Source organism: Pomacea canaliculata, linkage group LG9 (assembly GCF_003073045.1).
Source record: "Pomacea canaliculata isolate SZHN2017 linkage group LG9, ASM307304v1, whole genome shotgun sequence".
Lineage (NCBI taxonomy): Eukaryota > Metazoa > Mollusca > Gastropoda > Architaenioglossa > Ampullariidae > Pomacea > Pomacea canaliculata.
Window position 1 is genome coordinate 22,404,109 of NC_037598.1, and position 25,053 is coordinate 22,429,161.

The window sequence follows — 25,053 nt, forward strand, 5'->3', positions numbered from 1 at the left end:
CTTGCCCACCTCTGCACCCCAACAATATAATAGTATAAAACAGTGCATAACTATTACTCTAATAAGAAAAGTCAATTTTTATTTAAGACCATGAACAGACTAACTATAATTCACACAAGAACAAAAAATGTGTGTGTGTGCGTGAGATTATTATATACAATATTTATGAAGAGGGAAGTGGGAGGCTTTAGAATGTTCAGTTCACAAGCAATATGATGTATGCTTAGTTTGATCACCTCAGCTTTAGATAACTATTAAATCAGCTTTTTCACTGTGATGCTTGTCTTCATGCAGAAAAGATCGCCTTAGAAAGTCCACACCCCTGTGGGCGGGGCTTTACATGCAGCAATGACTCAGTCTGTATGGGTGGATGGGAAGGTCCAAACTTTGGCATCACCAACTTTGACAACATTGGCCTGGCCATGTTGACTGTCTTCCAGTGTGTCACCATGGAGGGCTGGACCGATGTGATGTATGATGTGAGTGCATAGTTGCATGTACTTATCACTTGTTATGGTTGAAGCTGATAATGAAAGTTCTGTAAAATTTATACTTGTTTATGTCCATACTTGTTTATGAGTGGATATAAGATATGTTAGTCACACTTACAGTTAACACAGTTTCCATACATGGTAAACTAGTGCTGCATTTTGTGGATTTTTTTTTTTTTTTTTTTTTTTTGCTGGGGTGGGGAAGCTAAGTATTGGGTTACAAAGAGGCTGTCCTTTGAAACTTCAGTACCATCCTTTTAATCCTGAGGCAAGAAAATGGCATTCTGTATCATTTGTATTGTGCTCATCTGTTTGAGCTTGTTTGCATTTTAATGCATTAACATTGACACACACTCTGTCTTATTCTAACCATAGTCAATCCAACTGTCAGGAACATAAAATGTAAGAATAAAATGCTCAGAAAGAAGATATGGAAAGTAATGTTGCAGATGAATGATAAATTGTAATAAACAATGCATTCAATGTTACAGGTAAATGATGCTGTGGGTAGTGAGTGGCCTTGGATCTACTTCATCAGTCTCATTATCATCGGCTCATTCTTTGTTCTTAACCTTGTTCTTGGTGTCTTGAGTGGGTGAGTGTAATTATTCTAGTGCTTAGAAAGGTCATATTTAGTGTTGTGACTAAAGCAGCTTTCTATCCTCAGAATATAGTGCATTTTATGAATAAAAGCAAAATACAATAGTAAAATTATTATGAAGAATACATTTTTATATAATACTTTTTGCAAAATGGGATATTCCTACTACAAATCCATGATTTAAATTTTTTATCATTACTATCATTAATATAGGTTTTTTAAAATTATAATCAATCAATTGTTGCACTATCAGAAAAGAATATGTCCCCTGGGACCCCATTGACGAAAATTGAAGGGGTCCTCTGAACTTTTAATGAGTACTGTACGCAATTTTTTGCGTAAGCAGAAGCCCTGGTAATATACTTCAAAAATGGTTTTGAAGCAAATAATAATAATGATGATGTGAACTTAAAACGCGCAGCATCTTGACCAACATAGATCACACTCTCTGCGTAGACCAATAATGATAAATGAAAGATAACAGACAGTGGACAATGAGATATTTATAGGCACACTGAACAACATAAAGATGAGGTATAAGAGTAGAGCGTAAAGCAATGAATGAAGGCATGTAGATACTATAAACAGTGTAAGAGGAAGTCGTTACATGATGGTTAACATGACAGTATTGCCAGGGAGTTAGGAATAGTAATTCAGAGACAGTACTTTGTGGACAAATTTTTTCAGAGAACATTTAAATGTAGCCTTGAAGTCAGAGTGGCGAACTTGATGTGGAAGTTCACATGGCCCTGAACCATGAAACTTATCTATGCCAGCATTCAAAAATGAAAAAAAATTATTTTAAATAATGTAACTTGAGTTCTAGTTGAGCCACAGAAATGGTTTTGTAATAGCTTGTTGAGCTCTTTTCAGAAAACTTATTCATTTTGTTCCATAGTAGTTCAGATCGACATAAAAAATTGTTACATGTTCTTTTGATGTATGCTTTTTTTGCATAACCATGAGAAAAAAAAATTTTTTCCTGATGTTCTATCATTGACTAGACTGCATAATTCAGTGGCTAAAGTTTCACCACCTGCCTAATGTAGTATATGTACTGTTGGTCATAGTAGACAGCCAGGTATTGTCCCTGCGAGCTGAAGATGAACAGTGGAGCTGATAGTGATGTTATCAGATGTCTGACTTTCAGACTTGGAAGTAAATCTTCCTAAAGATCATTTGCTCTTATTTTACAAGTCACTTCTATACACCAACAGCTGTTGTTTTCCAAACCAACGTGAGAGTTAAAGTCACATGACCACACAAATTGCACAGTTTCGGACAATCGACATGACATCAACAGAATTCAGGCTTGTGGTCATGTAGCACAATCTTCTATTGACCAAAATGTCTCAAGTAAACATGAAAATATGACTGCCAAACATTCAGAAAGTAATACAGCAATTATGTACTCCACTGCATCTAGTCAGCTCAATTTTCTGACCATCTATTGGCATTTTTCATACTAAATGAACTGCAGAGCATGAAATAAACGTGTGAACTTACCAAAAATTGCTTTCAAATAGAACGGTGTGAATAATGCTGCCAAATCTCTACATTAATGCCACTTAGTTATGTTGTCAACCATGACAGCAATTGGCAGAGGGGCAGTCTTTATTCACAGCAAATAAGGCACTTCTAGTCTAGTTCCAAGCCCTTATTTGCTGTTTATTTTGCATATACTCATAACATAAGCCGTGTCATTTGACAGAATAAAGAACTAATGCTATTTTAAATTCACGTGGTAATTTTCAAGAGTCATAACAAAAATCAAAAGTGTATAATATGTTGGAAAGTGAGAGAATTTTCACAAAACTACATCACATTGTGTATGCTGTTCAGTTTGGAGTAGTCTGCTTTAAGATGAAAAGAAGCACTGTTGTTCTCAAAGCTCCAAAAGCCAAATATGCATCAGATGTTCCTGTTAATCTTTATTAGGAAGTGAAACAAGCTGTGTCCCCTTTTGCATTACTGTCAGTTGTTTAGCTTACATATGCATTAGTAAGTACTGCATGCTTGATGGGGGCTATATTTTTTTTCTAGTGCACAGTTTTCATTATTTTTCATTTAAAAAAACCTACTAAAACAGTGTGAACTAACTACCTCTACTTTTTTAATTTATTTACTTATTGCTGAAAAGAAGGTTATGTCTAAAAAAACACTATAAGATATTTGAGTAGTCTATTTTTGTGGGCTGCAGTGAGTTCTCAAAAGAGAGAGAAAAGGCGAAGGCACGAGGTGATTTTCAGAAGTTACGAGAAAAACAACAGCTGGAGGAAGACCTGAGGGGCTATCTAGACTGGATCACACAGGCTGAGGACATTGATCCAGAGAACGAAGAGGAAGGAGAGGAGGGCACAACACCCAGACATTGTGAGTGCAGCCTTTATATTAATTGCTGTTTTAGGTTCTTCGCATCTAACTTTCTAAAGTTAAAGTCCAAACTTCACTGGTGGGAAATAATGGATTGGATACAGCAGAGAGACGTAAGGATACTTGTTGGGTCAGATAGAAGCAGATGCTCTTGACCTCTTTGCTAGGAGTCAACCTTTCTTTCCCACCATATGGTAGAATTTAAAAAATAACCAACTTTATTTATCTTAACAGGCAATTACAAGTTAGGAAGTGTGCTTAGTTACAAAAAAAAACATTAAAAAAGAACAAGTGCTAGTTGCAATACAGGGACAAAGCAAGTGGTTCATCATAGGTCACAAAAACACGCAATTCTACATCTAAAAATATTCATAAAGCACACCTTCAACATCATGCACCCACTTGCTTGCACAACCAACAGTTTGTTTTTTACCAGCTGCACTCCAGACAGCACAAATGATTTCAAGTGCTGATTATGTTTGCATATAGATATAGCTTAACATTTACCTGTATTCTTAAAACAAAGTGTGGACAATATGCAAGTAGCTGTTCTGACAATTTTCTGACTACCATAAAAGTCAAATACCTCTGCTTGATACCAATTACTTTAAAACAGATATGTACAGTACTGTTCAGACTACTCGTATCATGACCAGAAAACTACATGACCAAAAGAAAATGTGTTATCTTTGTCTTTGGCAGTGTTCAATAGTAGAGGTGAGTTTTCTGTGAATGTCCTATGCTATAGTAAGCATACTGTGCTTTAACATTTAATAAAATATCACACACACACACACAGGTTGTGGTATTAGTCTACCTGCCCACACATACATCCTCTCTTCATCTTTCTCTCTGTCACACACAGTGAGCAAAAGTAAGCTATCTTTACAAAACCCATAGACAAGTCCAGCATCAACTCTTCAATCATACAGTGTCCTTTATACCTATTAAAAGTCATGTTATCTACCTGAGTAAGTGTCCAGCAATGTTTGTCATATAAACACAGAACTCTGCAACACTTTGAGTAAGTATTTGTGAGCTCATTTTTGTTCAGATTGTTTAAACTTAAACTGTGTTGGCTGCTGAAAACATGCCATGGAAATTTCCTGTGCCTCCCTTTCCATGCTAAGGTGATCTTCAGACCACACCACTGACAACAGCATGTTTACATTATAACAAAAATATCCCGCTCTGATCTTTAGAGCACATCATAAATAAACTTGTTCTGTGCATGACAGGAAAAAGAGATTTAGTCATAGAAATTCTGAGTCAAAATGGCAGTAGCAATATAAATTCCTTAGTTTTTGACATTGTTATTAAAGATAATATGTACATTTCTTGAATTATGTTATCACAGCCAAAGTGGTCAGTGAGACAGATTCAGCAGAAAAGGAGCAAGATGAAGAAGCTGAAGAAATGCAGCAGTCTTGGTTTCAGCAGAAACAGTGAGCATAATGTGAAGTGTATCTTATATTGATTGACCCTATATATAAAAGTGCATTTACCAAAGGCCATAAAGAAAAACATGAAAAGTCATTATATTAAAAAAATTATTCCTGTCAGTTCCTGCCACTTAAACTCTCATGTCTGTTTTTGTGTTGTTCCAACTGGATTACTGCAGCCCTCTATTCATCAATATCCTTTACTGCCTACTGGACAAAAAGGGATCAGAATAAGGCCACTCCTGTTCTCTTCCATAGGCAAAAAACTGTCCCTCATCTACAAGCTTCACTGGTTGCTAGTCCAAGCTTACATTGATTCAAGATGGCCACACTTTCCCAAGCATACCTGTCTACTGACACCCTACCACCTATGAGTTATTTTGACTTATAGACATTTGTTACTGACATTGAATAAACATTCATTGCTAAGTCTGTCTGGATTTTTCTGGCCATGTGGCTGTGACCAAATGGCAAAAGCAAGAGGACAGAGAAAGTCAGCTTTTGCAAGCAAGTGTGAAAGAGTCCACAAGAAATTGGCTGGGATTAAAAATTCTTTGTGCTAAATGTGCATTTGAAAAATATAAGCTTAGTTTAGTTTGTTCCTTGTTGCTCCTCTGAGGAGCATAGGGCCGCAACAACACCTTGCCAACAGACCCGGTATAGGGCAGCCCCCTTCAGTTGGGCCCAGGTGGTTCCGATGTCCTTTGCCTCACTCTCAGCTGTTCTTTTCCAAGTCTGCTTCAGCCTCCCAACTCTTCTCTTCCCCTGGGGGTTCCAGTAAAGTGTCCTTTATTTGTTACTTTCATATGCCTCAGAAAATGGCTTAAAACTTCAGGTCAGTTTCGGGGTTGTAAAGTCCGTATTTTTTTCTCTAGCTTTTCCTCTTCCTCCCAATATACTGGGTCTTAATGTTTTAGAGGATGGAGGTGAATTTGTTAATGTTCCTTTTACTGCAAGGTTCATATGCAATGGGGAGGCTGATCTTGCAGTGACCATTTGCTCTACTAGCTGCAGATGGAACAATGTTTCTATCTGCAAAGACTGGTCCACAGCACTGGGAATTGCGATTTGAGCTTCCATACGCGAGTCCTAATAACTTTTCAGCTACTTTTTGAAGCAAAACTTTTTATAGATGATTCCATGCAATTGACCGCATCTGTGCTTAATGGCCTTCACCTTCTTTACATAAATGGCTTAGTACAGGGGCATACAGTGGTTTCTTTGTTTTATTGTCCATAATAATAATTTGGAGGGGAAGGGGGAGTTGGTGTTTTACGGCGAGCCAGCAACTAAGGCTATATCACGGCAAGGCAGCCAGCCCTGTAAACAAATGCCATATGTAGAGGAGAAAGAACAATGTGCGCAAGATGAGAGCTAAACTCAGGACAGTCAACATTCAATGTATTATTGACAGGCACTAACTGTTGTGTCACTGAACCGCCCATTGGATGTCGGGGAGGGGGAGCTGCTTTGAACTTTTGATAGTGGGTGAAGCACTCTCTCAATCAACTTTATTCTGTTGTGCATTTTGCTTGCATATTTATGTATTCATCAAGATGCCACCCTGAAAAAGTGTCCCCATGTGCCTCTATTCAAAGTGCTTTGAGTCTGGTCTGGCGTATTCTGGAGAAAGGTGCTTTATAAATTTGCTAGTATTATTATTGTAAATTTTTGTGGGTGGGAACATTTAGCAAATACTTTGCTGTCAGTATAAATTGTCATTCTGAATCAGTAGAATTTCAGTGGAATTTCTTATTTTCTTTTTCTTCATTCTTTACCTTTTTCTCTTTATCAGGAAGATGTATATTAATGTTGTATTATAATAGTGTTTTGTTTATGTTTATTAATAGATTTTTACATATTTGTGTAAATGTAACATTTAAATTTCTTTTTCTGTGAATGAAAGTTATAATAATGATTACACACATATTATTGGATAGATGCACATAAATCTATAAACATGGTGAATAGATCAATGAAATAGAGTACAGTCAGACCTCGATAAGTCGACCTTCCCTAAGTCGAAAACCTCCCTATATCAAATTAATTGTTAGTTCCCGGCCAAATACCTGCGCCTATTACACCATTTTCCCTAAGTCGAAAACTCTGTAAGTCGAATTTTTTTTTCGGGTCCCTTTGAGTTTGACTTATCGAGGTCCGACTGTAATTATACTAGGATTAGCTTTTGTGGAGAGATTTTAGCACCAATATAAGTCTTGATTAGAATAATAATTTTCCTAGTTGTAACATATAAATGTTGAAACACAAGTGTGAGATGAGAAAAAGAAAAACACTAAAGTATTATCATTCAATGCAATCATCACTGAACTTTGATTTATTCAGCAGAACTCAATATCCCACATCTTTTGTTTCCATGTTTGAAATTATCTCCCTTGCAGGAACACTCTTGACTGGCACAAAGAACGCATGCTGCAACTCGGTCCTTGCTTTTTATATAGGAGATTGTGCTTTATGATGCATCTTTCTAAAGTACAGTCTTTGCCTACGGCCCGGGCCAGACCTTCCCCACCCCTACTTTAGATAGATTGAAGGTAGTCTTTATAGTATGCCTTCTTAAGACAGTCACCAACTCTTAGACGGAACAGTTTCAGAGACTAGAAATCCATTAGGCAGTTGTAATATAAGTACAAGGGAACATTGCCTTTTCCTGCTTCTTGGTTCTGAGGTTTAATTTTAAAATCCTGCCTTTGCAGATTGAGGTTTCAGAAGTTCAACAGGAGAAGTCGCAGATTCTGTAGAAGAATAGTCAAGTCTCAAGCCTTCTACTGGGGTGTAATTGTTCTTGTATTTCTCAATACCTGTGTACTGACCTCTGAACATTATGAGCAACCTCAATGGCTGGACGAATTTCAAGGTGAGAATTTCTGGTTGTATTATCTTGACTGTTAAGATGTGGTATTGGTGGGTTTGTTTTGTACTCATTATTCATACATGTATTTATACATGTTCTTATGTTAGCAGATATTTTGCATGGATAGTATCATCTAGAGAAATCGAAGAACAATCCTTAAATAAGTCACAAGTATGCTTCATTCGCTTTCTTATTTATTTAAACATAATTATTATGATTACACATGCGAAAATAGTGTAAAGCCATACAAATCATCACCTTTTTTTTTTTTTTTTGGAAGGAAAGGAGTTATGCATGATATAATTTAATACTTTGTTGTCTATTGTGTTTCATGATTTGTATTTTGTGAAAAGCAAGTCCTTATTCTGTTTCAATAAAACCTTATCCTATGATTTCAGCCATTGCCAACTTGTTCTTCGTGGTGCTGTTTACGATGGAGATGTTTCTCAAGATGTACAGCCTTGGTTTCCAGGGCTACTTTGTCTCGCTCTTCAACCGCTTTGACAGCTTTGTTGTCATCTGTAGCATACTGGAGGTCATCTTTCTATACACTGATGTTATGCCACCTCTAGGTGTCTCTGTGCTGCGCTGCGCCAGACTGCTCCGTGTCTTCAAAGCAACACGGTTTGTGAATACCACTTTAGAATACAGATAGTCAGTAGTTCTTTTATGAGGCATAGTAGGCAGCTTACTGAAATCAAAATACATGTAATAAGGTCCTTATAGGGATATGTTGATAAGTGTTGAAGTATACTAGTTTGCTTGTCATCATTTTACAGTTATTTTTTCATATTGTGTGATAATCAAAATATTTTAGCAATGCTCTCTGCTTGTAATTTTAATCTCAGCAATATTAATGATTGTGTATTTATGTGTGTTTGCATCATGGATGGAGACAGGTATTGGTCATCACTGCGGAACCTGGTAGCCTCCTTACTGAACAGTATGCGTTCCATTGCCAGCTTGTTGCTGCTGCTGTTTCTGTTTATCGTCATCTTTGCTCTACTTGGCATGCAGCTCTTTGGTGGTCGGTTCAACACAGAGAATCCACCCCGCAGCAACTTTGACACCTTCTGGCAGTCCTTGCTCACAGTGTTCCAGGTTGGTCAGAGTTTTTTTCTTTGTTTTGCACACCTTTGTCTCTGAAGCACTCCACATTTTCTACTTCCTCTTTTCTCACACATTTTTGTCTGGGTTTTTTTCCTCTCCTTTCACACTTTTGCAATTGTGTCATAGCATGTGTTGATTTGAACATCGGAACCACATGGGCCCAACTGAAGGGGGCTGCCCAAAACCGGGTCTGCTGGCGAGGTGTTGTTGTGGCCCTATGCTCCTCAAAGGAGCAACAAGAAATAAACTAACTAAACATGTGTTGATTTAAATTGTTTTCATACTGTTTATGTTGCTTGCTACATGGTATGCTGATGACCTTTTTTTCTTTTTTTCAGATCTTGACAGGTGAAGACTGGAACGTGGTGATGTATGACGGCATCCAAGCATATGGTGGTGTTAAGGAGTTTGGCGTCACTGTCTGCCTGTACTTTGTTGTCCTTTTCATCTGTGGTAACTGTATCCTTGTCATCAAGATGCCATTTAAATACCTGTCAAACACATCCTATATGTAGTTTCACAGTCCATGGTGATTATTTTGTTATTGTTCATCTCCCTTTTCATCTCTTTTTGTTTATTTCTTTTCTCAAAACTACATTTTTACATTCTGGCATCTGCATCACTTTCACTTCGCCTGCATCATATTAGTTTCTATGACAGCAGTGATTACAGAGAGCCCTTACAGAGAATTTCAGTCTCTATGACAGTAGTGATTACAAAGAGCCTGACATAATTTCATTCTCAGTGACAGAAGTGATTACAGAGAGCTCTTACAGACAATTTTTTTTTCGGTTAGAGTTGGAGTGAAGAGGAGTTTCTCTCTCTCTCTCGTTCTTTTTCTCTCGCTTCCCCCCATCCTGCCTCTCTGTTTACTACAGTTTTAAATGGTGATGTCTGTTTAATGGGATCAATGAGCTTGTGTGTTTGGTCTTTGCTGCAGCATGTTCCTGGGCATGGTCACTTGGCTGAAATAAAATCTTTGTAGTGATTGAGTTTGTAAGGTCCTTGACCAGAGAGAAGACATCCTGCTGAATGTCTTCTTGGCCATTGCTGTGGACAACCTTGCTGATGCCCAGAGCCTGACGGAAGTAGAGCAAGAGAAAGAGGAGGAGAAGGAGCGTGCAAGATCATTACGGCGCTCCAAGAGCAAGTCTCCAGAGAAGGAGGGACAAGTGAGTTAGGAACAAGGGGATGGATAGGTGACAAGATTGTGGTCTATTATCTACACATCATGAAGGGTGTGCTGAGTGTTGTTTTAAAGTTTTATAGTTTTCTCACGTCTTTTGATAAGGCTGTTAAGATGATGAGAGGTAATGAAAGAGACTACATATCTTTGTTTTTTAGCCAAACAATGAGGAAGACGAGGGAGTAGATGTGAACGGCAATGACAACAATGAAAGTGAAGTTAAAGATCATCTTAGCCGCCAACCCAGTGCTGCTAGCAGTAACCGCAGCAGAAGGTTTGTTCCATTTAAACATATATTGGTGCATTGTTAATTTGCACAAATTAGGATCAGTAATATCAGTGTCGAGAGACTTGGGGAACTCAGTGAGGTACAGGGATGTCAAAACCAATGTTCAGTAAGTCTAAGTCATATTCTTTATGTTTCAGATCTTATGCAAAGGAAAACAGTGACCACCATGTTCGAATTGACCTCAGTCCAGAGAGAGATTTATCAGGCCAGCATCGCAACAGTCACCGCGTCCCCATCAGAGGTCAGTCAGAGACTACAAACAGTAAAATGCAAGGGAACAAGAAAATAAAGCTTATTTATCTCTTTACTGTTCACTTAAGCATGCAAAATCAAAGAACCACATCTGCTTGCCTGATGAGCAAGAAAATGTAGACTTTAAAGAGATCAGACACCTGGTTTTAACCCATTTATGCCGGAGGTTGAAATTTTTGAATTTGTGCATAAAATTCATGTGTAACCTACAGATGTTCAAGGAGCAAGAGAAAAACATTTTTTGAACGTGATGCATAAATGGGCTAAATGTGAAGAACTGAGAGATTGAGGGAGACCAAAAAAATCCTTATTTTGCTCTTCATCAGATTTAGGGATGGCTTGAGAGCAGAAAGACTACCGAGTCACCTTTAGGTGGAGAGAATTTTAGAGATGGCACCCTTAATGTATGCCCATTGTCGGATTTGCTTACTGGATACTCTTTCTAAAACTATTTTTATTTCACCAATTGTTTAGCCATCATGACTTTCCAAAGAAAAAGGGAAAAAAGGAGCCTAAAAAAATCATGTTTTGACATCTTTGCAGATGACGAGGAGCAGAATGAGGGCACAGATGAAGAGGCAGAAGATGGAGAAGAGGAAGAAGAAGAGGAGGAAGAAGGGGAGGAAGAGGAGGAGGAGGAGACACACTCAACAGCTCGACCTCGTCGTATGTCGGAGCTGCACATTCCCTCCAAAGTCAAGCCCATCCCTCCAGCTAGTTCTCTCTTTCTCTTTTCCTCAACAAACAGGTACTGTTATTTACACTCATGTGCTGAGTGAGGGAATGAGAGAAAATTTGCAGTTGCGCATGGTTTTGCCCCTTCTTAAAAAAATTGTAAAAAAAAAATAATTAAAAGAGGTAGAAGAATAATTTAAATTGATAATGATGGATCAAATTGTATTAAACAGGTTGAGTGTTACCTGAGTCTTGCTTGAAAACTCATTTTATATGATAATCCAAAGAGAATCAGGTTCATGAAGTGGAGTTTTGAAAAAGTTCACACAACACATGTTTACATAGATAATATCATCCAAGAACAACTTAGACCTCCAGGAAGTAGACTTTCATGTTTGCAAATCAAGAAGAAATGAACACACATTGTTTTTGTCCTTAGAAGTTCACAATGATGCATTGGAAAGGTGCCAGAATTCTAGTCATGAACCTCCTTGCCATGTTTCCAAATGGAAGAGAAAGGGCAGCCTGGGAAAATTCCCAAACTTCCTTTACAACACACTTCCTTTCATATGCAAGGAAGATAATTGTTTTCAGAAATGTGTAAACTATCTAAATTACGCATTTTTTTAGCAAAATAATGCACTTTAAGGGTAAAAAATAAAACAACAATGTGCCTCTTGGCACCAGGCAATGCGGGTGCTTGGAGGTGTAGCGTGATCAGCTGACCGCAAGCAGGACGAAAGCAATGCGTTAAGAGCAAAAACAAAATGAATGGTGTGAAAATTTTTAAAAAGGAGAAATTCCCAACACAAGGAAATTGATTACCAATGGATGAACTGACCACACTGTCAGATGTGTGTCTGACAAATCCACCCAACAGGTGCGGACACATACAAATACACAAACACACAAAATGTATGTACGAGCATACTGTGGAACTAAAGGGAAAAGAAACCAAGGAAGGCCTTAAAACGGTGAGGACAACAAACAAGATGAGAACCATCACCAATTTGCTCTCTCCCTCAAGAGCCAGTTAAAAATATCTGAAGTAAACTGTCTGGCCTTAAAGGGATTCTAAAGGCAAAATAAAACTGCTTAGAATCGCGTAAAGAGTAGGATAAATTTGAATCTCGTCTATTTATATGTGTGTTCATGTGGAAAACGTTGAAGATTTTTAGTAGAATGTTGTGTTTAATAAGAGAAATTACACTCTTTTTTTTTTTTTTTTTTTTTTTTTTTTTTTTTTTTTTTTTTTTTTGCCTCCACGAAGTCTCGTTCTCTGTCACATGACCCTATGACGTGTAGTTTCCATAGTGAGAACCATGCCTCGAGAATGTGCTGCACCCGATTGCCACGAAAAGATGGGAAAAGATTCAAAATTTTCTTTTCATCAGTTTCCGAAAGACAGAGCCTTACAAGCCTTACAAACAGAGTGCATCATACAGTTGAGTATCCCTTTAAATGTGCAGGGAAACAGCAAGTGCCTAAGCAGGTATGAATGTAAGACACTAGCATAGGTGCTGGGACTAGTTCCCTGGTGCATGCATAGGCACAAGATAAACAGTTCACCTGTCTGTCACAGATTCAGAGTGCTGTGCCACAGGATCTGTAACCACTCCTACTTTGGTAATGTGGTCCTGGCTTGTATTCTCATCAGCAGTGGCATGCTTGCAGCAGAGGACCCTCTCCGTAGCAATTCACCACGAAATCTGGTTAGTACTATTATTGTACATGAAGGGAGCTTGAAGCCAGTTGTGGTTTTTGTATTTGTTTAATTTGTTTGAAACTGCAGTAAAACCTCCCTATTAAGGCTCACTAGAAACCACCACACCAGGTCATAACTGAAGGGAGTGGGGGATGTTGTAGCTGGGAGATCAACCAGTCTGCTTTCATTCCAGGATTCATCCCTTCAAACACCTATCAATTCAAGTTCATTTATTTAAATTTTGAATAAAGTTCTTTAAAAAAAAATCATATCCTAATGCATTTTTTTTATGCTTTTACTTGGTCGTGCTTATTCTGCCATTGTTGTGCTTGACTGAAGATTTGTGGGGAAACTAACTCTCCAGATAACAGTAACCAATCAATACATATGTACCATGGTAGACAAAAATGTTGTCTTAAAATGCTCTATTTATATTTTTGAAGGGAATTTTTGCAAAAAGGTCACAATAAAGCATAAACAGTTGGTCATAAACATGACTTCTGTAAAGTGTAGTTCATGAAACAACCGACTGATGCTCAATGGTAAAGAGGACAGTGAATAGGGAAGCCAGTCATTTCAACCAGAAACCATATAGCTTTGACTATAGTAACCTCACACCTCATTTAAATCAACTCAGTCATGACCGTACCTTCCCACGCAAGACTACATCTTCCGAGCTCCAAAAGTCAAGTTGACCCAGACCCAGGCTCAATGAATGCCCGAGCAATGACACCTGTTTCATATTAGCCAAACATCATTCAAGCCAAGCATATTCATTTAGTAATAACCTCCATGCTCAAAAATAAGGAAACCGCAAAGTTTTTTTTAAACTTGATTTTAGAGAAGATTGTGTTTTTGCACCGTTGTATAGTTTTATTTCATGTCTGAATATACATTTAATACGAATCTCCAAACTAAAGAATAATTTGACAAAGGCCTTTCTTTAAAACAAAAGAAAACAAAAAACAATGGTTTAAGAGAAAATGCCACTATATGCCATTGTGTGATTTGTTATCTGAATGAATATTGCCACATAGCCATTTTTGCTGAGTAAGATGATGGATGAACTTGCTCAAACATTGCATAGCTCTGTGGGTAATCTTTGATATTAATAGCAACTCCTGTCACTGGATCGATTCTTATTTTGGGTCTGAATTGATTCAGCTTTTGGTGTTGGGACGATACAGTCATTACAGAATCAGTTCAACCTCAGAAAATTGTAATATAGGGTAAACAATTGACCAGATGCAGTTTATTTTAAATGTACTTAAATTTTTTTTCAGCATGTGACTTCTGCAGAAATGTCATGATAGAATGCAAACTCTGTTGTAATTCAGGGGAGGGAGGTAGTAGTAATAGAGATGAAATTTATATACAAAATGTGCTTGTGAAAAAATATTTGGGTGGTAACTAAGAGAAGGTTGTAATAGGGAACATCTTAATAAGGAGGTTTTACACTATTTTACTCCTATGTCTAGCCTTCTAAGCTTTTCTTCCAGAAAGAAGCAAATAAGCTTGATGTTTTATATAGCCGTTGTTTGTGAATTGTTTCTATTCTTCAAACCACCAGTGCTTAGGCTGCATATGTAGTAAGTAGCATGTGTATATGCTTAAAAGGAAGAAAAGAGGGTCATTTAGTCTGCATAAAGCAATTTTTTTTCTAATTTTTGTTTAAAATATTTAATTCAAAATAGTTACAAGCATTTCACCTGTCAGATATTCTCTGATGGCAAGCCACCAAAGTTACAATTTGTTCATCTGAAACCAAGGAAGGGCTCTTTTTGTAAGTGGTCTTTTTTGGGGGGTTAGCGAAAGTGGAACAGAAAGATTTTATTCCTTAGATATATAACATTGAAAGTGCTGCTTTTAACCTCGTAGACTGGGGGGGTTTTACACATTTTGTAGCCATATGCATCTTATCAAAATCTCTCTGACTTCATCCTCAATGTCTTATATGCGATCTTGCATTTCAGATTCTCAACAAATTTGACTACTTCTTCACAAGCGTGTTCACAGTTGAGATCATAATCAAAGTGAGATTCTTTTCATGTGCAATGTTCTGGCATGTATGAGGTTGTCTCTTTTTGCTATATACCTGCTAGTTTTTCTCGACATCATATTTGTTGTGTTGTGGCCAACTTTTTATGCTTCTCGACTCGCATGCCAAACTTGTAGGAATCTCTATGTGTGTTTTTGTGTGTGTGTAAAGATTTGGGGGGGGGGGTGATTGTCTTTATTTGTGTGAATGAAGAATTGGAAAATCTGCTCTACCCCATTCCCTATGTTTGTATGGACAGCTAACTTTATTTCTATTCTTTCAGAACTTGCTTGTTGGATAGAAAGAGCATCAATCTCAAGTTTTAAATAAACCATTTTGCTTTTCTTTGTGGCTTGTCATCTAGTCATTGATCTTTGAGGAATTTATTTCCTTGGTTTTTATGGTTTTCTTTGTGATTGCTGTCATTATTTATTGCTTGAATGCTTGAACCCTTGAGTAAAAGTAATATCACTTTACCTCAGGTTAGTTTCCAGACTTTTGTGAAGTTTTAGTAGTTAAAGATTAGGTTCTCAGTGTGATTTTATTGTCAGTCATACACCCACCCTTATCCCTTTCATTGAGGATCTAATTTTTTTTAAGACAGTTTGTGATGTTTTGTATTCTTTACTTGAATCCTTGCACAGTTAAGGTTTTCTTTGTACACTTCTTAAAAAGTGATGTGATTCTTTATATGTGAATATTTTATCACTTTACAACGTAGTGTGATTCTTATATATGATTACTTTATTGCTTTACAAAGTAGTGTGATTCTTTATTTGTGAGAACTTTATCTCTTCCTGGCAGACTCTGTCTTGGGATGTTTTGAATAACATGAGTGGTAACTTCACAGTTTGTGTTTAAAAATTGTTGCTCACTTTCTCTTCCTTAGAAGCTTCTTCATGTGATGCTGGTGCTTCCTTGTGCAAACGTTGTAGCTTAATATTTAAAAATAATGTTGTCTTTGAATGACTTTCATTAATTTTTATTTTGTTGTTACTAATTGTATATTATGCATTGCAAAAAGTGACATTCACTTGCTTTAACAAAGAATTTTATGTATTTAAATTCATTTTCACTGGGGACTTCTACATTAACTTTGTGATATTTTTTTGGCTTTACCTGGGTTGAACTATATTTTTAGATCTTTTCTTAGACATCATTCGTCCAGATTTGTTTCTTTTTCATCTTCTTGTAAACTTGAAAGTCATTTCATTCTGATGTCAGTTCTTCTGTTTTATTTCCTTTTGTCACACCATCGTCTCTGTGTTCAAGTCAGTTTGTGTTTTTCTTGTCCTTGCCTTATATTTTTGTCAGGTTTTGCACACTGGTCAAATGATACCATTTCACCTTTGATTATTCTTAACAAACAGCTGATTGCCTAGTCTGAATTTGTTCAATATTTTAAATTTAACAGTGTCTCCTGTTTAATTTTAACCAGCGTTAAATGTAACATTCTTGTAATGTTGTATCAGCCTTGTAGCAATATTGAGTGCAAAAAGTTTTTTTTATATACAGGATTAGCTTGCTGCCATGTTTCATTGTGTGTGTGCAGCTCGTCACCTATGGGATGGTGTTACACCAGGGCTCATTTTGCCGCAGTCTCTTCAACATGTTAGACCTGGTTGTGGTTGCAGTCTCCCTAATCTCCTTTCCTCTTGAGTATGTCTATTTCATCTTGTTCAGCTAATCTGGGTGACTACAGTCATAGCTTCTGGCCGGCTCACTGCATCTGTCTGGCCATTACTGAAATAACGATATGTACAAAATATAATAAATTGTATACTGTAAAGCACAGGCCTGCTTGTCTCTTCTTGTAGTCTTGATTGTAAAGAGGTGAGTTGCAAATAACACAGCATTGACTGTGGCTGTTTTCTAACATAGGACAACAGAGCAGAAGTTTTTGCCTTGTTATGTATATTAATGTTAGCAAAATTAAACTGTATTTTATAGTTTTTCAGACATTGGTGTGGAAATTTCATTGAAGAAATAGAACTGTGTAATGTTATTGTGTCTAACCACGAGGGTGTGTGTATGTGATATGCATGTCCTCTTGTGTGCAGCAATGAAGCTATCTCTGTGGTGAAGATCCTCAGAGTATTGAGAGTGTTGCGTCCACTAAGAGCCATCAACAGAGCCAAAGGACTTAAGGTAACATGGGATCCAAGGACTGCATTACTCTCTTTTTTTAAAACTATTTATTATCATCTGTTCAAAGGGATAAATGTTCTATTGTGTCCTTGTTCAAAAATAATGAAAATAGAAAATATGAATGTATGTGGATTCTGCAGACCTATTGTATTGCATATCTATGAAATAGAGAGTCATGCAATACATGTGTATAGATAGATAAATTTTTGTTTGTTTATTTAAAAACTACACCAACTTATTATCTGAACTTGGGGTGGGGGGGAAGAAGGAAAGGGAAAACAATGGGAGATAATCCTATCTAGTTCATGAGAGAGATGCATTTATTCATAACACCTTGACTCTGGGCCTTGACCTTCGATTGCGATCTTCAGATACTAAGGTATTATCAAAAAAGTCTTTAAAAAAACTAGTCATGACATGAAGATAAATCAAAACTATAATTGAAATTCAAAGTTGTGAGAAAGAAACCCCTTTCCTACCACATTCCATTGTGAAATAGCACTTTCTTGTAAATCCACAGAAAGTTAGGCACATGAGCTTGCGACAAAAATTCGAGCCCTTAAATAGGTTGTGCCGTAAAATTAATTTTAATACTCTAGTTGTTGGGGTTTTTTGGTTTTTTTTTTTTTTTTTTTTTGCTATGTTTGTTGAAAGTATGTGGTATGAAGTGTCCATAAATATAGTTTAAAGTATAACTGCTTATCTGGTTCTTGTGCCTGTAGAAAAGTCAACACGTTACAGACTATCCTTGAAATCGTATGCATCAGACAAAGTCTTTCAGTTTCAAGCAAAATTTATATATCGCAGTAAATCTGTTCATGTTTCTAAGATTCTTAGCAGATATTTAATCAAATTAGCATTTGGAAAACCATTTTTACACATGACTTCCATCGTCTACTAGACAAAAGCAATTATCTTGGTGATAAAAGTTTCTGCGATTTTGGGACAAAGTACCATCATGACTAAATATGGATTTGGATCGCATTAATTTTTTGCAGGAATATGTTGAGGTGAACATTTTGAGGTGAAAACTTTCAGTGCACCCTGAATGTTTGAAACTTTGTAGTGTAAATAGAATTTACTTGAAACGTGACACAACCTTGACCAGGCTATTTTTTTTTTATTATTATTATTATTGATGATGACCCAATGCCCGCATTGAAGCATACAAAACATGCAAACAACGCACAGAAGCTAGTATTATCATATGTATCTCCTGAAATCCATTGATGTAGTTTCAGGTTCAACCAAGATCTGGTTCGCTGTTCTTTCTCTGCATATGGCATCTGTTTACAGGACTGGCTACCTTTCCATGATATAGCCATAGTTGCTGGCCTACGTAAAACACTAATCCCCCCCCCCCTTCCAACCAAGAAAAAAATTAAGATGTAAGCCATCTGAGTCAGACTGTATGCTAGAGGCGAACTTTTGTCACAAGCTCATATCAAATTGTATTTCCAAAAATAAAATTTTGATACAAGCTTGCACACAAATGACAATCACTATAATGCTTAGCTCTATTATTCAGTGGATTTTAGACCACACACTATATAGAAATGCATAAACATAACTTAACAATAATCAAAACAACTTAAAAATCAGTAAAAGGCTTGAAAATGATGAAAAATTGCTCATTGTCATCACATGTGCATTTGTGCTGCCATCACTTTTGAAAAGAATGTTAGATCTGGAAGAAGTTAAATCTTCATATTAACTTCTTCCTGTTCTCATGTAAGGGATGTAACCCCTTTCAAGTGTGATTCACAATTCAACTAGCTAAATGACTGGATTTCATGCCTTTTTGTTTACACGGGTTTTCTAGTAAAAATTATTGAATATTATAGCCGTAGGTGGGCAACCTGGAGTTAATAGTTGCTGAAGGGGCCAGACTTATTTGTCCATATCGGACCCAAGCTATTATGCCTATACTCTAAGCTTTGAAAGGAAAAAGGTGCGTCTTTTTATATATATATATACAGGCAAAGCAAAACCCATGTGTTAAACGGAAAGATTTCATCTTGCCTTAAGCTTAGATGTTTTTTGGTTAAAATTTTACTTTTGTCTGTTTTACAGCACGTTGTACAGTGTGTAATTGTAGCAGTGCGTACCATCTACAACATCATGCTGGTTATGTTCCTCCTGCAGTTCATGTTTGCAGTCATTGGTGTCCAGCTGTTTAAGGTTGGTTCTGCTTTTCTCTGTGCTGTTGTACACAGGCATGGACAGACACATGTGCTGATCGTGGAGTGGAAGTTTTGTAAATATATATGGAAGCCACTACTCAGCCTCCACCCTAGCCAAAGGCAAATGGTCCCACTGCCTTGTGGCTGATCTTGGGAAAAAATAAAAACTAAGAGAGTAAACCACCTTACAGCTGAACGAATGTGAAAGTGTTGGCCAGGGCTCCAATGCCCATGTGTTGACAACTGAAGTGATCCTTTGGAAGGGTGTCAGTTGTGCTATCACAGAGAGAAGTGCCACCAGTAGTGCCTAAAAACAAGAAATATGAATAAACAAATCAGAAGAAACTTCATGGCGAATCAGTTGAGGCTTGGATCAGCAACTACCATATGCCTCATTGGCAAGCTTTAGGGTGAGGACATCAAAAATTTTGAGAAAAACAATAATTGGTATGTAGGAGCTGGCAGAAAATGGAATTAGGATAGCATCAGTGACAGTGGCAGTAGCCACACTGGATAGGATTTGATGAATCAATACCATCCGGTTTGCTTCTAAGTACAGACTGTGCAAGTCCCACATAGTTGCAGTCCTGCTATGTGAATGTGAGATATGGCCTCAGCCTGCAGATACAGAGAGGAGAACATAGGCTTTCAAGACCTTGTACCTGTGGAGGCTGCTCTGAATCTCTTACACGGAACACAAAACCAGTGATTTAGTGAGTTACCAGGAACCCCTTCTCACAGCAGTGATTTAGTGAGTTACCAGGAACTGCTGGGGTTCTGTTCTATATAAATCTTATTTTTATTATTATGATGATGATGATTTCTGACAAAACATATTATGTACCCTTTTCTCTTTAAAACTTCCAAGATTTCTTTTTTTTTTATTAGATCTAAATAGCATTGTTTAATTTGGATTTTTTTTCTTTTTTAGGGACAATTTTCACGGTGCACTGATGCATCCAAACTGACCAAAGATGAATGCAGGTATTATCATTTTTGATTATTTTTTCAGAAATTTATTTACAGATTATCATATTTGTACCAGGGTTGCTTTTTATGACATGAAAACTGTTAAAATATTTTGTTTCACATTGATCAGAAATTTAGAATGTGTTTTTGATGCTATTGTTTCTTGTGATAAAGATGCTTGGCTTGTAATACAGAGGTCAGTACATCGACTACAAAGAAGGGAACTTTAAGAGTCCTGAAGTGAAGGATCGTCTTTGGGAGGAAAGCGAGCTTAACTTTGATGATGTCAGCAAGGCAATGTTGACACTGTTCACTGTTGCCACATTTGAAGGATGGCCAGGGTAATTGTACATGTGTTTTTCTTGAAGATCTAGAACTTTCTAACATTTCATTTTAGCATACTCTTATTCTGTCCTGTGGGTGAGGAAGCACATATGGGATGTCTTGCTGTTTAAAAAATAAGGATGATAGTTTTAGAGAGATGTTGCTAACACTGCTCCATTCGTCCTTCACATATCTTTGACCATTGTTTTCTGCTACTCATGTACACTGAATTGTGGAGCTGATGTTCACAGTGTACTTCACTCATCATTATTTACGAAGATTTGCATGTTGGCATAGTCTGTGTGCGACAAATGCATGAAGGTGTGCCAATCCAATAGCAGTATATAACTGAATGTAGGCTTAGGCAGGAGTGGAGACAACTTTCGCCATTCTTAAGCTTTACTTAAATGAAACTATTTTTCCTTTTCCACGTGAACGATGATTTAGAACTGCATATAATTTGGGGAATGCTGCAACAGCAGTGTTAATCCTGATCTCTTGTAAGTGAAGTCAGTGTGTGCAATATGACATACTACATTGCTTTCTAATTAAGAATTTTACATGCCGGATGAATATTAAGGAATATTTGTTAAAAAAATCCTTACCAGAAAGGCCAGCTTTTTGTCTTCATGAGAGTGGGTTGAATGTTTGACTTTATCTGGTCATATTTACTCCCTCCAGAGATTATGACTGCATATGCGTATGCCCATTTACATACTCAAGGAAGTATGGTGAATGAAGTATAGTATGTAATTTGCTCAGTTGACATGATTGCATTGACTGCAATTTGCTTCTTTGGCATGCAATATTATGATGTCACAGAAATAAAATTTTATTCAAAAAAAAAATGTACATATTAGTCTTTCTCTGCTTGATGAGACCATAACTCTCACACAATTACACAAGCACTGACACAGTACCTAGACCTCTGCTTTATAGCTAAAGCAAGCAAGTGCAGAACTTGGAGACTAGTAAATCCCCATAGTGTGTCCACTTTCATCTCCATGAGATGATTCAGTTGATTAGAATTAATTTGGTAGCTTCCAGAGATAACTTCATAAGTATTTATCCTTGTGATTATTTTCTCAAGAATTAACTATCTGCTGAAAATTATTTTTATTTATCAACCCTTGTGGATTTCAAAACCTTAGAGTCTACCTTCTTAATCCTGTAACAGCCTACTGTACCAGTCCATTGACTCATACGAAGAAGGAAAGGGTCCTGTGCAGAACAATCGACCGGCTGTGGCCATCTTTTATTTTATCTTCATCATTGTCATTGCTTTCTTCATGGTGAACATCTTTGTGGGTTTTGTCATCGTCACCTTCCAGAATGAGGGAGAACAAGAGTACAAGAACTGTGAACTGGACAAGAACCAGGTAATACAGTCTGATAATTGATGCCACCAGTTCATGAAAGAAGCAAAATTGTGATCTTGGAAATTAAAACTTAGTATATAGTTTGGAGGTCTGTACTCTTTTTAATGTGTGTTTATATATATATATCTGTTCATATGGTACATGGGTTCTTGTGGATTGTGTGCAGACATGTGTCTGAAGGTACATGTGTAGCCCACAAACTACTTTTTCAATGATAGTTTTTAATAAACCATTACTTCTGTTGCTTCTATACATGTATATTTCTTCAAAATAGACAAATGGCTTTGTTCTCAATATAGCAATAGTTTTTTAATTGTGCTATTTCACAGAGAAAATGCATTGAATTCGCTCTGAAAGTGAAGCCAATCCGTCGCTACATCCCCAAGGCACGATGGCAGTACAAAATCTGGTGGTTTGTGACCTCACAAGCCTTTGAGTATGGCATCTTTGTCCTCATCATGATAAATACTGTGACGCTCGCTATGAAGGTATGTCTTATACAGATAAATTATGTAACTATAAAACTGTAACACTGGACATGAAGGTATGTCTTATACAGATATACACTATGTAACTACAGTTCAGGCGGTCCCCAAATTACGATGTTGTTCCGTGGAAACAAGGCTTTACACAGTAAATGGGAGATGTGTCGTAACCACGAAACATCGTAACTCGGGGCTAACGTAACCTGAGCACCGCCTGTACTGTAACGCTGCTTGAGATTAAAACAACAGATTTTTTTTAGGTTTTTTTTTTTCCCTTTGCATTTAGAAAGGAGGAAGAAAGATATTGAATGTTTTGTTGACATAATGTATAGTTGTTTGTTTTTTTTTAACTCGTAAAACCTTGATCTACTGTTTTACTAATAACACCTTGATGTGAGGTGGGGTTTTTTAACCAATAATACCTGATGTAATGTTTTCAACTGATATAACACCTTCATATAATGTGTCTTGAGCAGCACTCTAAACATGTGCTGAAAGGTTCTCAGACCCTGGTTTTCAGTTTGTTGAAAGGATCTTACACTACTTGTCAAGTTTTGAAAATGACTAACCAGAAACCTAAACTAAGCTCTAAACCTAACCTCAGTATCGATTCAGAAAGAAGGATCTGAGTTCTATTTAAGATTTGTGATGCCTTTTGTGAGAGCAGATGGCCTAGGAGTTGTTTATTCCTAGCTAATCATTTGTGATATAGATGTCTTATATTATGCTACAGCTGTAAGAGATGTATAAGTTATAGGTCTTAAGTTACAAGGCACACAATGTGACAAAGTAACCATGTGCTTTTATATGTTTTAGCTGATTATGTGCCAGATGCTAGCATAGTCCTTGATTGTTTTCTTAAAAGATTTATAGAGCAAGTGTGTATTACAATGTGTGACTTTTCCATGTGATGTGCAGTACCACAATCAGAGTGACAAGTTAACAAATGCCCTGGACTACCTCAACATGATCTTCACTGGTGTTTTCACACTTGAGTTCCTACTCAAGCTTGCAGCCTTCCGCTTCAAGGTCAGCCATTTTATCTTCATTTTGAGCAGTGCAGCTCTCTTTTTTGGTTTTGATATGGTTTTTGAAGTCTTTTGAAGATTAGACAGGTAGCAAATATTGAATTTGTTTTTTTGTAAATACTAGCATCTACAATATTAGGTTGTTAGCCTTAGGGGTTCATTAACAGATTCTTTCAATGGAAAGCAAAAAGAAACTAAGTGGGGAGACAGAATAGATAAAGAAGAGGCATTTGAGATTGTCGTGCATTAGGGGAAACAAAATAAACCAGAATATAATGAAAACTCGAAAGTGTTTCGATTTTTAACCATGAGATTTACTTGACTCAAAGAATTTTAGACTTTTGGAGATATTTCTAACATAATTACTAACTAGAGACTTTGTGTTGACAGTTTCTATGCTGATACATTTTTTGCTGTGTAAAATTCCTATCAGGGTAATATATATGCTGGAAAAAGTCATTTTGTCTGATGATAACATTTGCAGAACTACTTTGGAGATGCATGGAATGTTTTTGACTTCATCATTGTGCTCGGCAGCTTTATTGACATCATCTATGCCGAAGTGAACGTAAGTGAACACCTGTTGCTGCATCTCAGCTGACAACAGCATCAGCCTTTGACCATAATTAGTCTCATTTTACAGACAGTTATGGCCATGTGGCATGTCTCACATAGATTATTTTGAAAGTCTTCTTGGCATTAACTGATCCTTTGGCACGTTTTGTCTTGTCCAGTGCTGTTGTTCCAGTTCCATGTTCAGTACCACAGACTAGCTAATAAAATATTCTCACATAATGTAATCAGATCAGTATGTCCTTTTTTTCTTGGTTGCAACATTCTTTAATTTTTTTCCCATAAATCAACTGGTAATGTCTTATACAAAAAGAGGACATTCATTTTTATCTCGTGTCCTGGAGCTAGCCACGATGTTGAGTCTTTTGTGTTTCCACTCAGTACTTTTTTTAATATTTGTTCACAAACAAAATGGACAGGGAGGGGGGCTTGTAATGTCCTTTAGGTTTAGATATCTACTATTGTCATCCCCTTCACTTTCACAAACACAAGCCCCTGTACGCTGTTGAACACATAGATGACAGAGCAAGGAAAAGGGTTGGGTGTCTGCTTTGTTTGCGGTTTGGTTTTTTTTTTCTTTTTTTTTTTGTGGCACAGAAGCAAAGCAGTGTCACTGCATAAGTGTGGCATTGTGGCAGTAGTGCCGTGTTGGCACCCTCAGCACATGTCTACTAATTGCTGGAGCACTACATTTCACACAAGTGATCAGAAGCAAGAAGGGGCAATTCTAATAAAAAAAATCTTGTAGTTTTTATCTCCTTTTTGCATATAAAGATGCAGGTAAATCCTTGAATCATAATACGATCAGATTTTCTGTGCTGCAGTCAGACCAAAATGTTGAACAAGAAGACCTGAAAGTTTCACTCACCTACTCTTTACATATTTGTAATTATTGTCATACATATTTATCATCATTGGCATAATATTTTC

At 36.9% G+C, this 25,053-nt stretch overlaps 1 protein-coding gene across 6 annotated transcripts in view; it reads left to right on the top strand.

Moving 5' to 3' along the window:
- The window catches only part of LOC112571409 (muscle calcium channel subunit alpha-1-like), a 118,601-nt gene that overhangs the window by 53,326 nt on the left and 40,222 nt on the right, over positions 1-25,053 (top strand). For all 6 annotated transcript variants that reach the window (XM_025250340.1, XM_025250334.1, XM_025250338.1 and 3 more), the window contains exons 7-29: positions 295-479; positions 983-1,086; positions 3,293-3,465; positions 4,823-4,910; positions 7,622-7,782; positions 8,178-8,403; positions 8,679-8,880; positions 9,228-9,348; positions 9,910-10,061; positions 10,234-10,349; positions 10,502-10,605; positions 11,160-11,364; positions 12,874-13,003; positions 14,970-15,029; positions 16,587-16,693; positions 17,095-17,182; positions 19,256-19,363; positions 20,297-20,349; positions 20,529-20,675; positions 21,836-22,037; positions 22,367-22,525; positions 23,441-23,551; positions 24,035-24,118. In XM_025250340.1, coding sequence (XP_025106125.1) covers positions 295-479; positions 983-1,086; positions 3,293-3,465; positions 4,823-4,910; positions 7,622-7,782; positions 8,178-8,403; positions 8,679-8,880; positions 9,228-9,348; positions 9,910-10,061; positions 10,234-10,349; positions 10,502-10,605; positions 11,160-11,364; positions 12,874-13,003; positions 14,970-15,029; positions 16,587-16,693; positions 17,095-17,182; positions 19,256-19,363; positions 20,297-20,349; positions 20,529-20,675; positions 21,836-22,037; positions 22,367-22,525; positions 23,441-23,551; positions 24,035-24,118 — 3,086 coding nt within the window. The remainder of the gene's footprint in view (positions 1-294; positions 480-982; positions 1,087-3,292; positions 3,466-4,822; positions 4,911-7,621; positions 7,783-8,177; positions 8,404-8,678; positions 8,881-9,227; positions 9,349-9,909; positions 10,062-10,233; positions 10,350-10,501; positions 10,606-11,159; positions 11,365-12,873; positions 13,004-14,969; positions 15,030-16,586; positions 16,694-17,094; positions 17,183-19,255; positions 19,364-20,296; positions 20,350-20,528; positions 20,676-21,835; positions 22,038-22,366; positions 22,526-23,440; positions 23,552-24,034; positions 24,119-25,053) is intronic.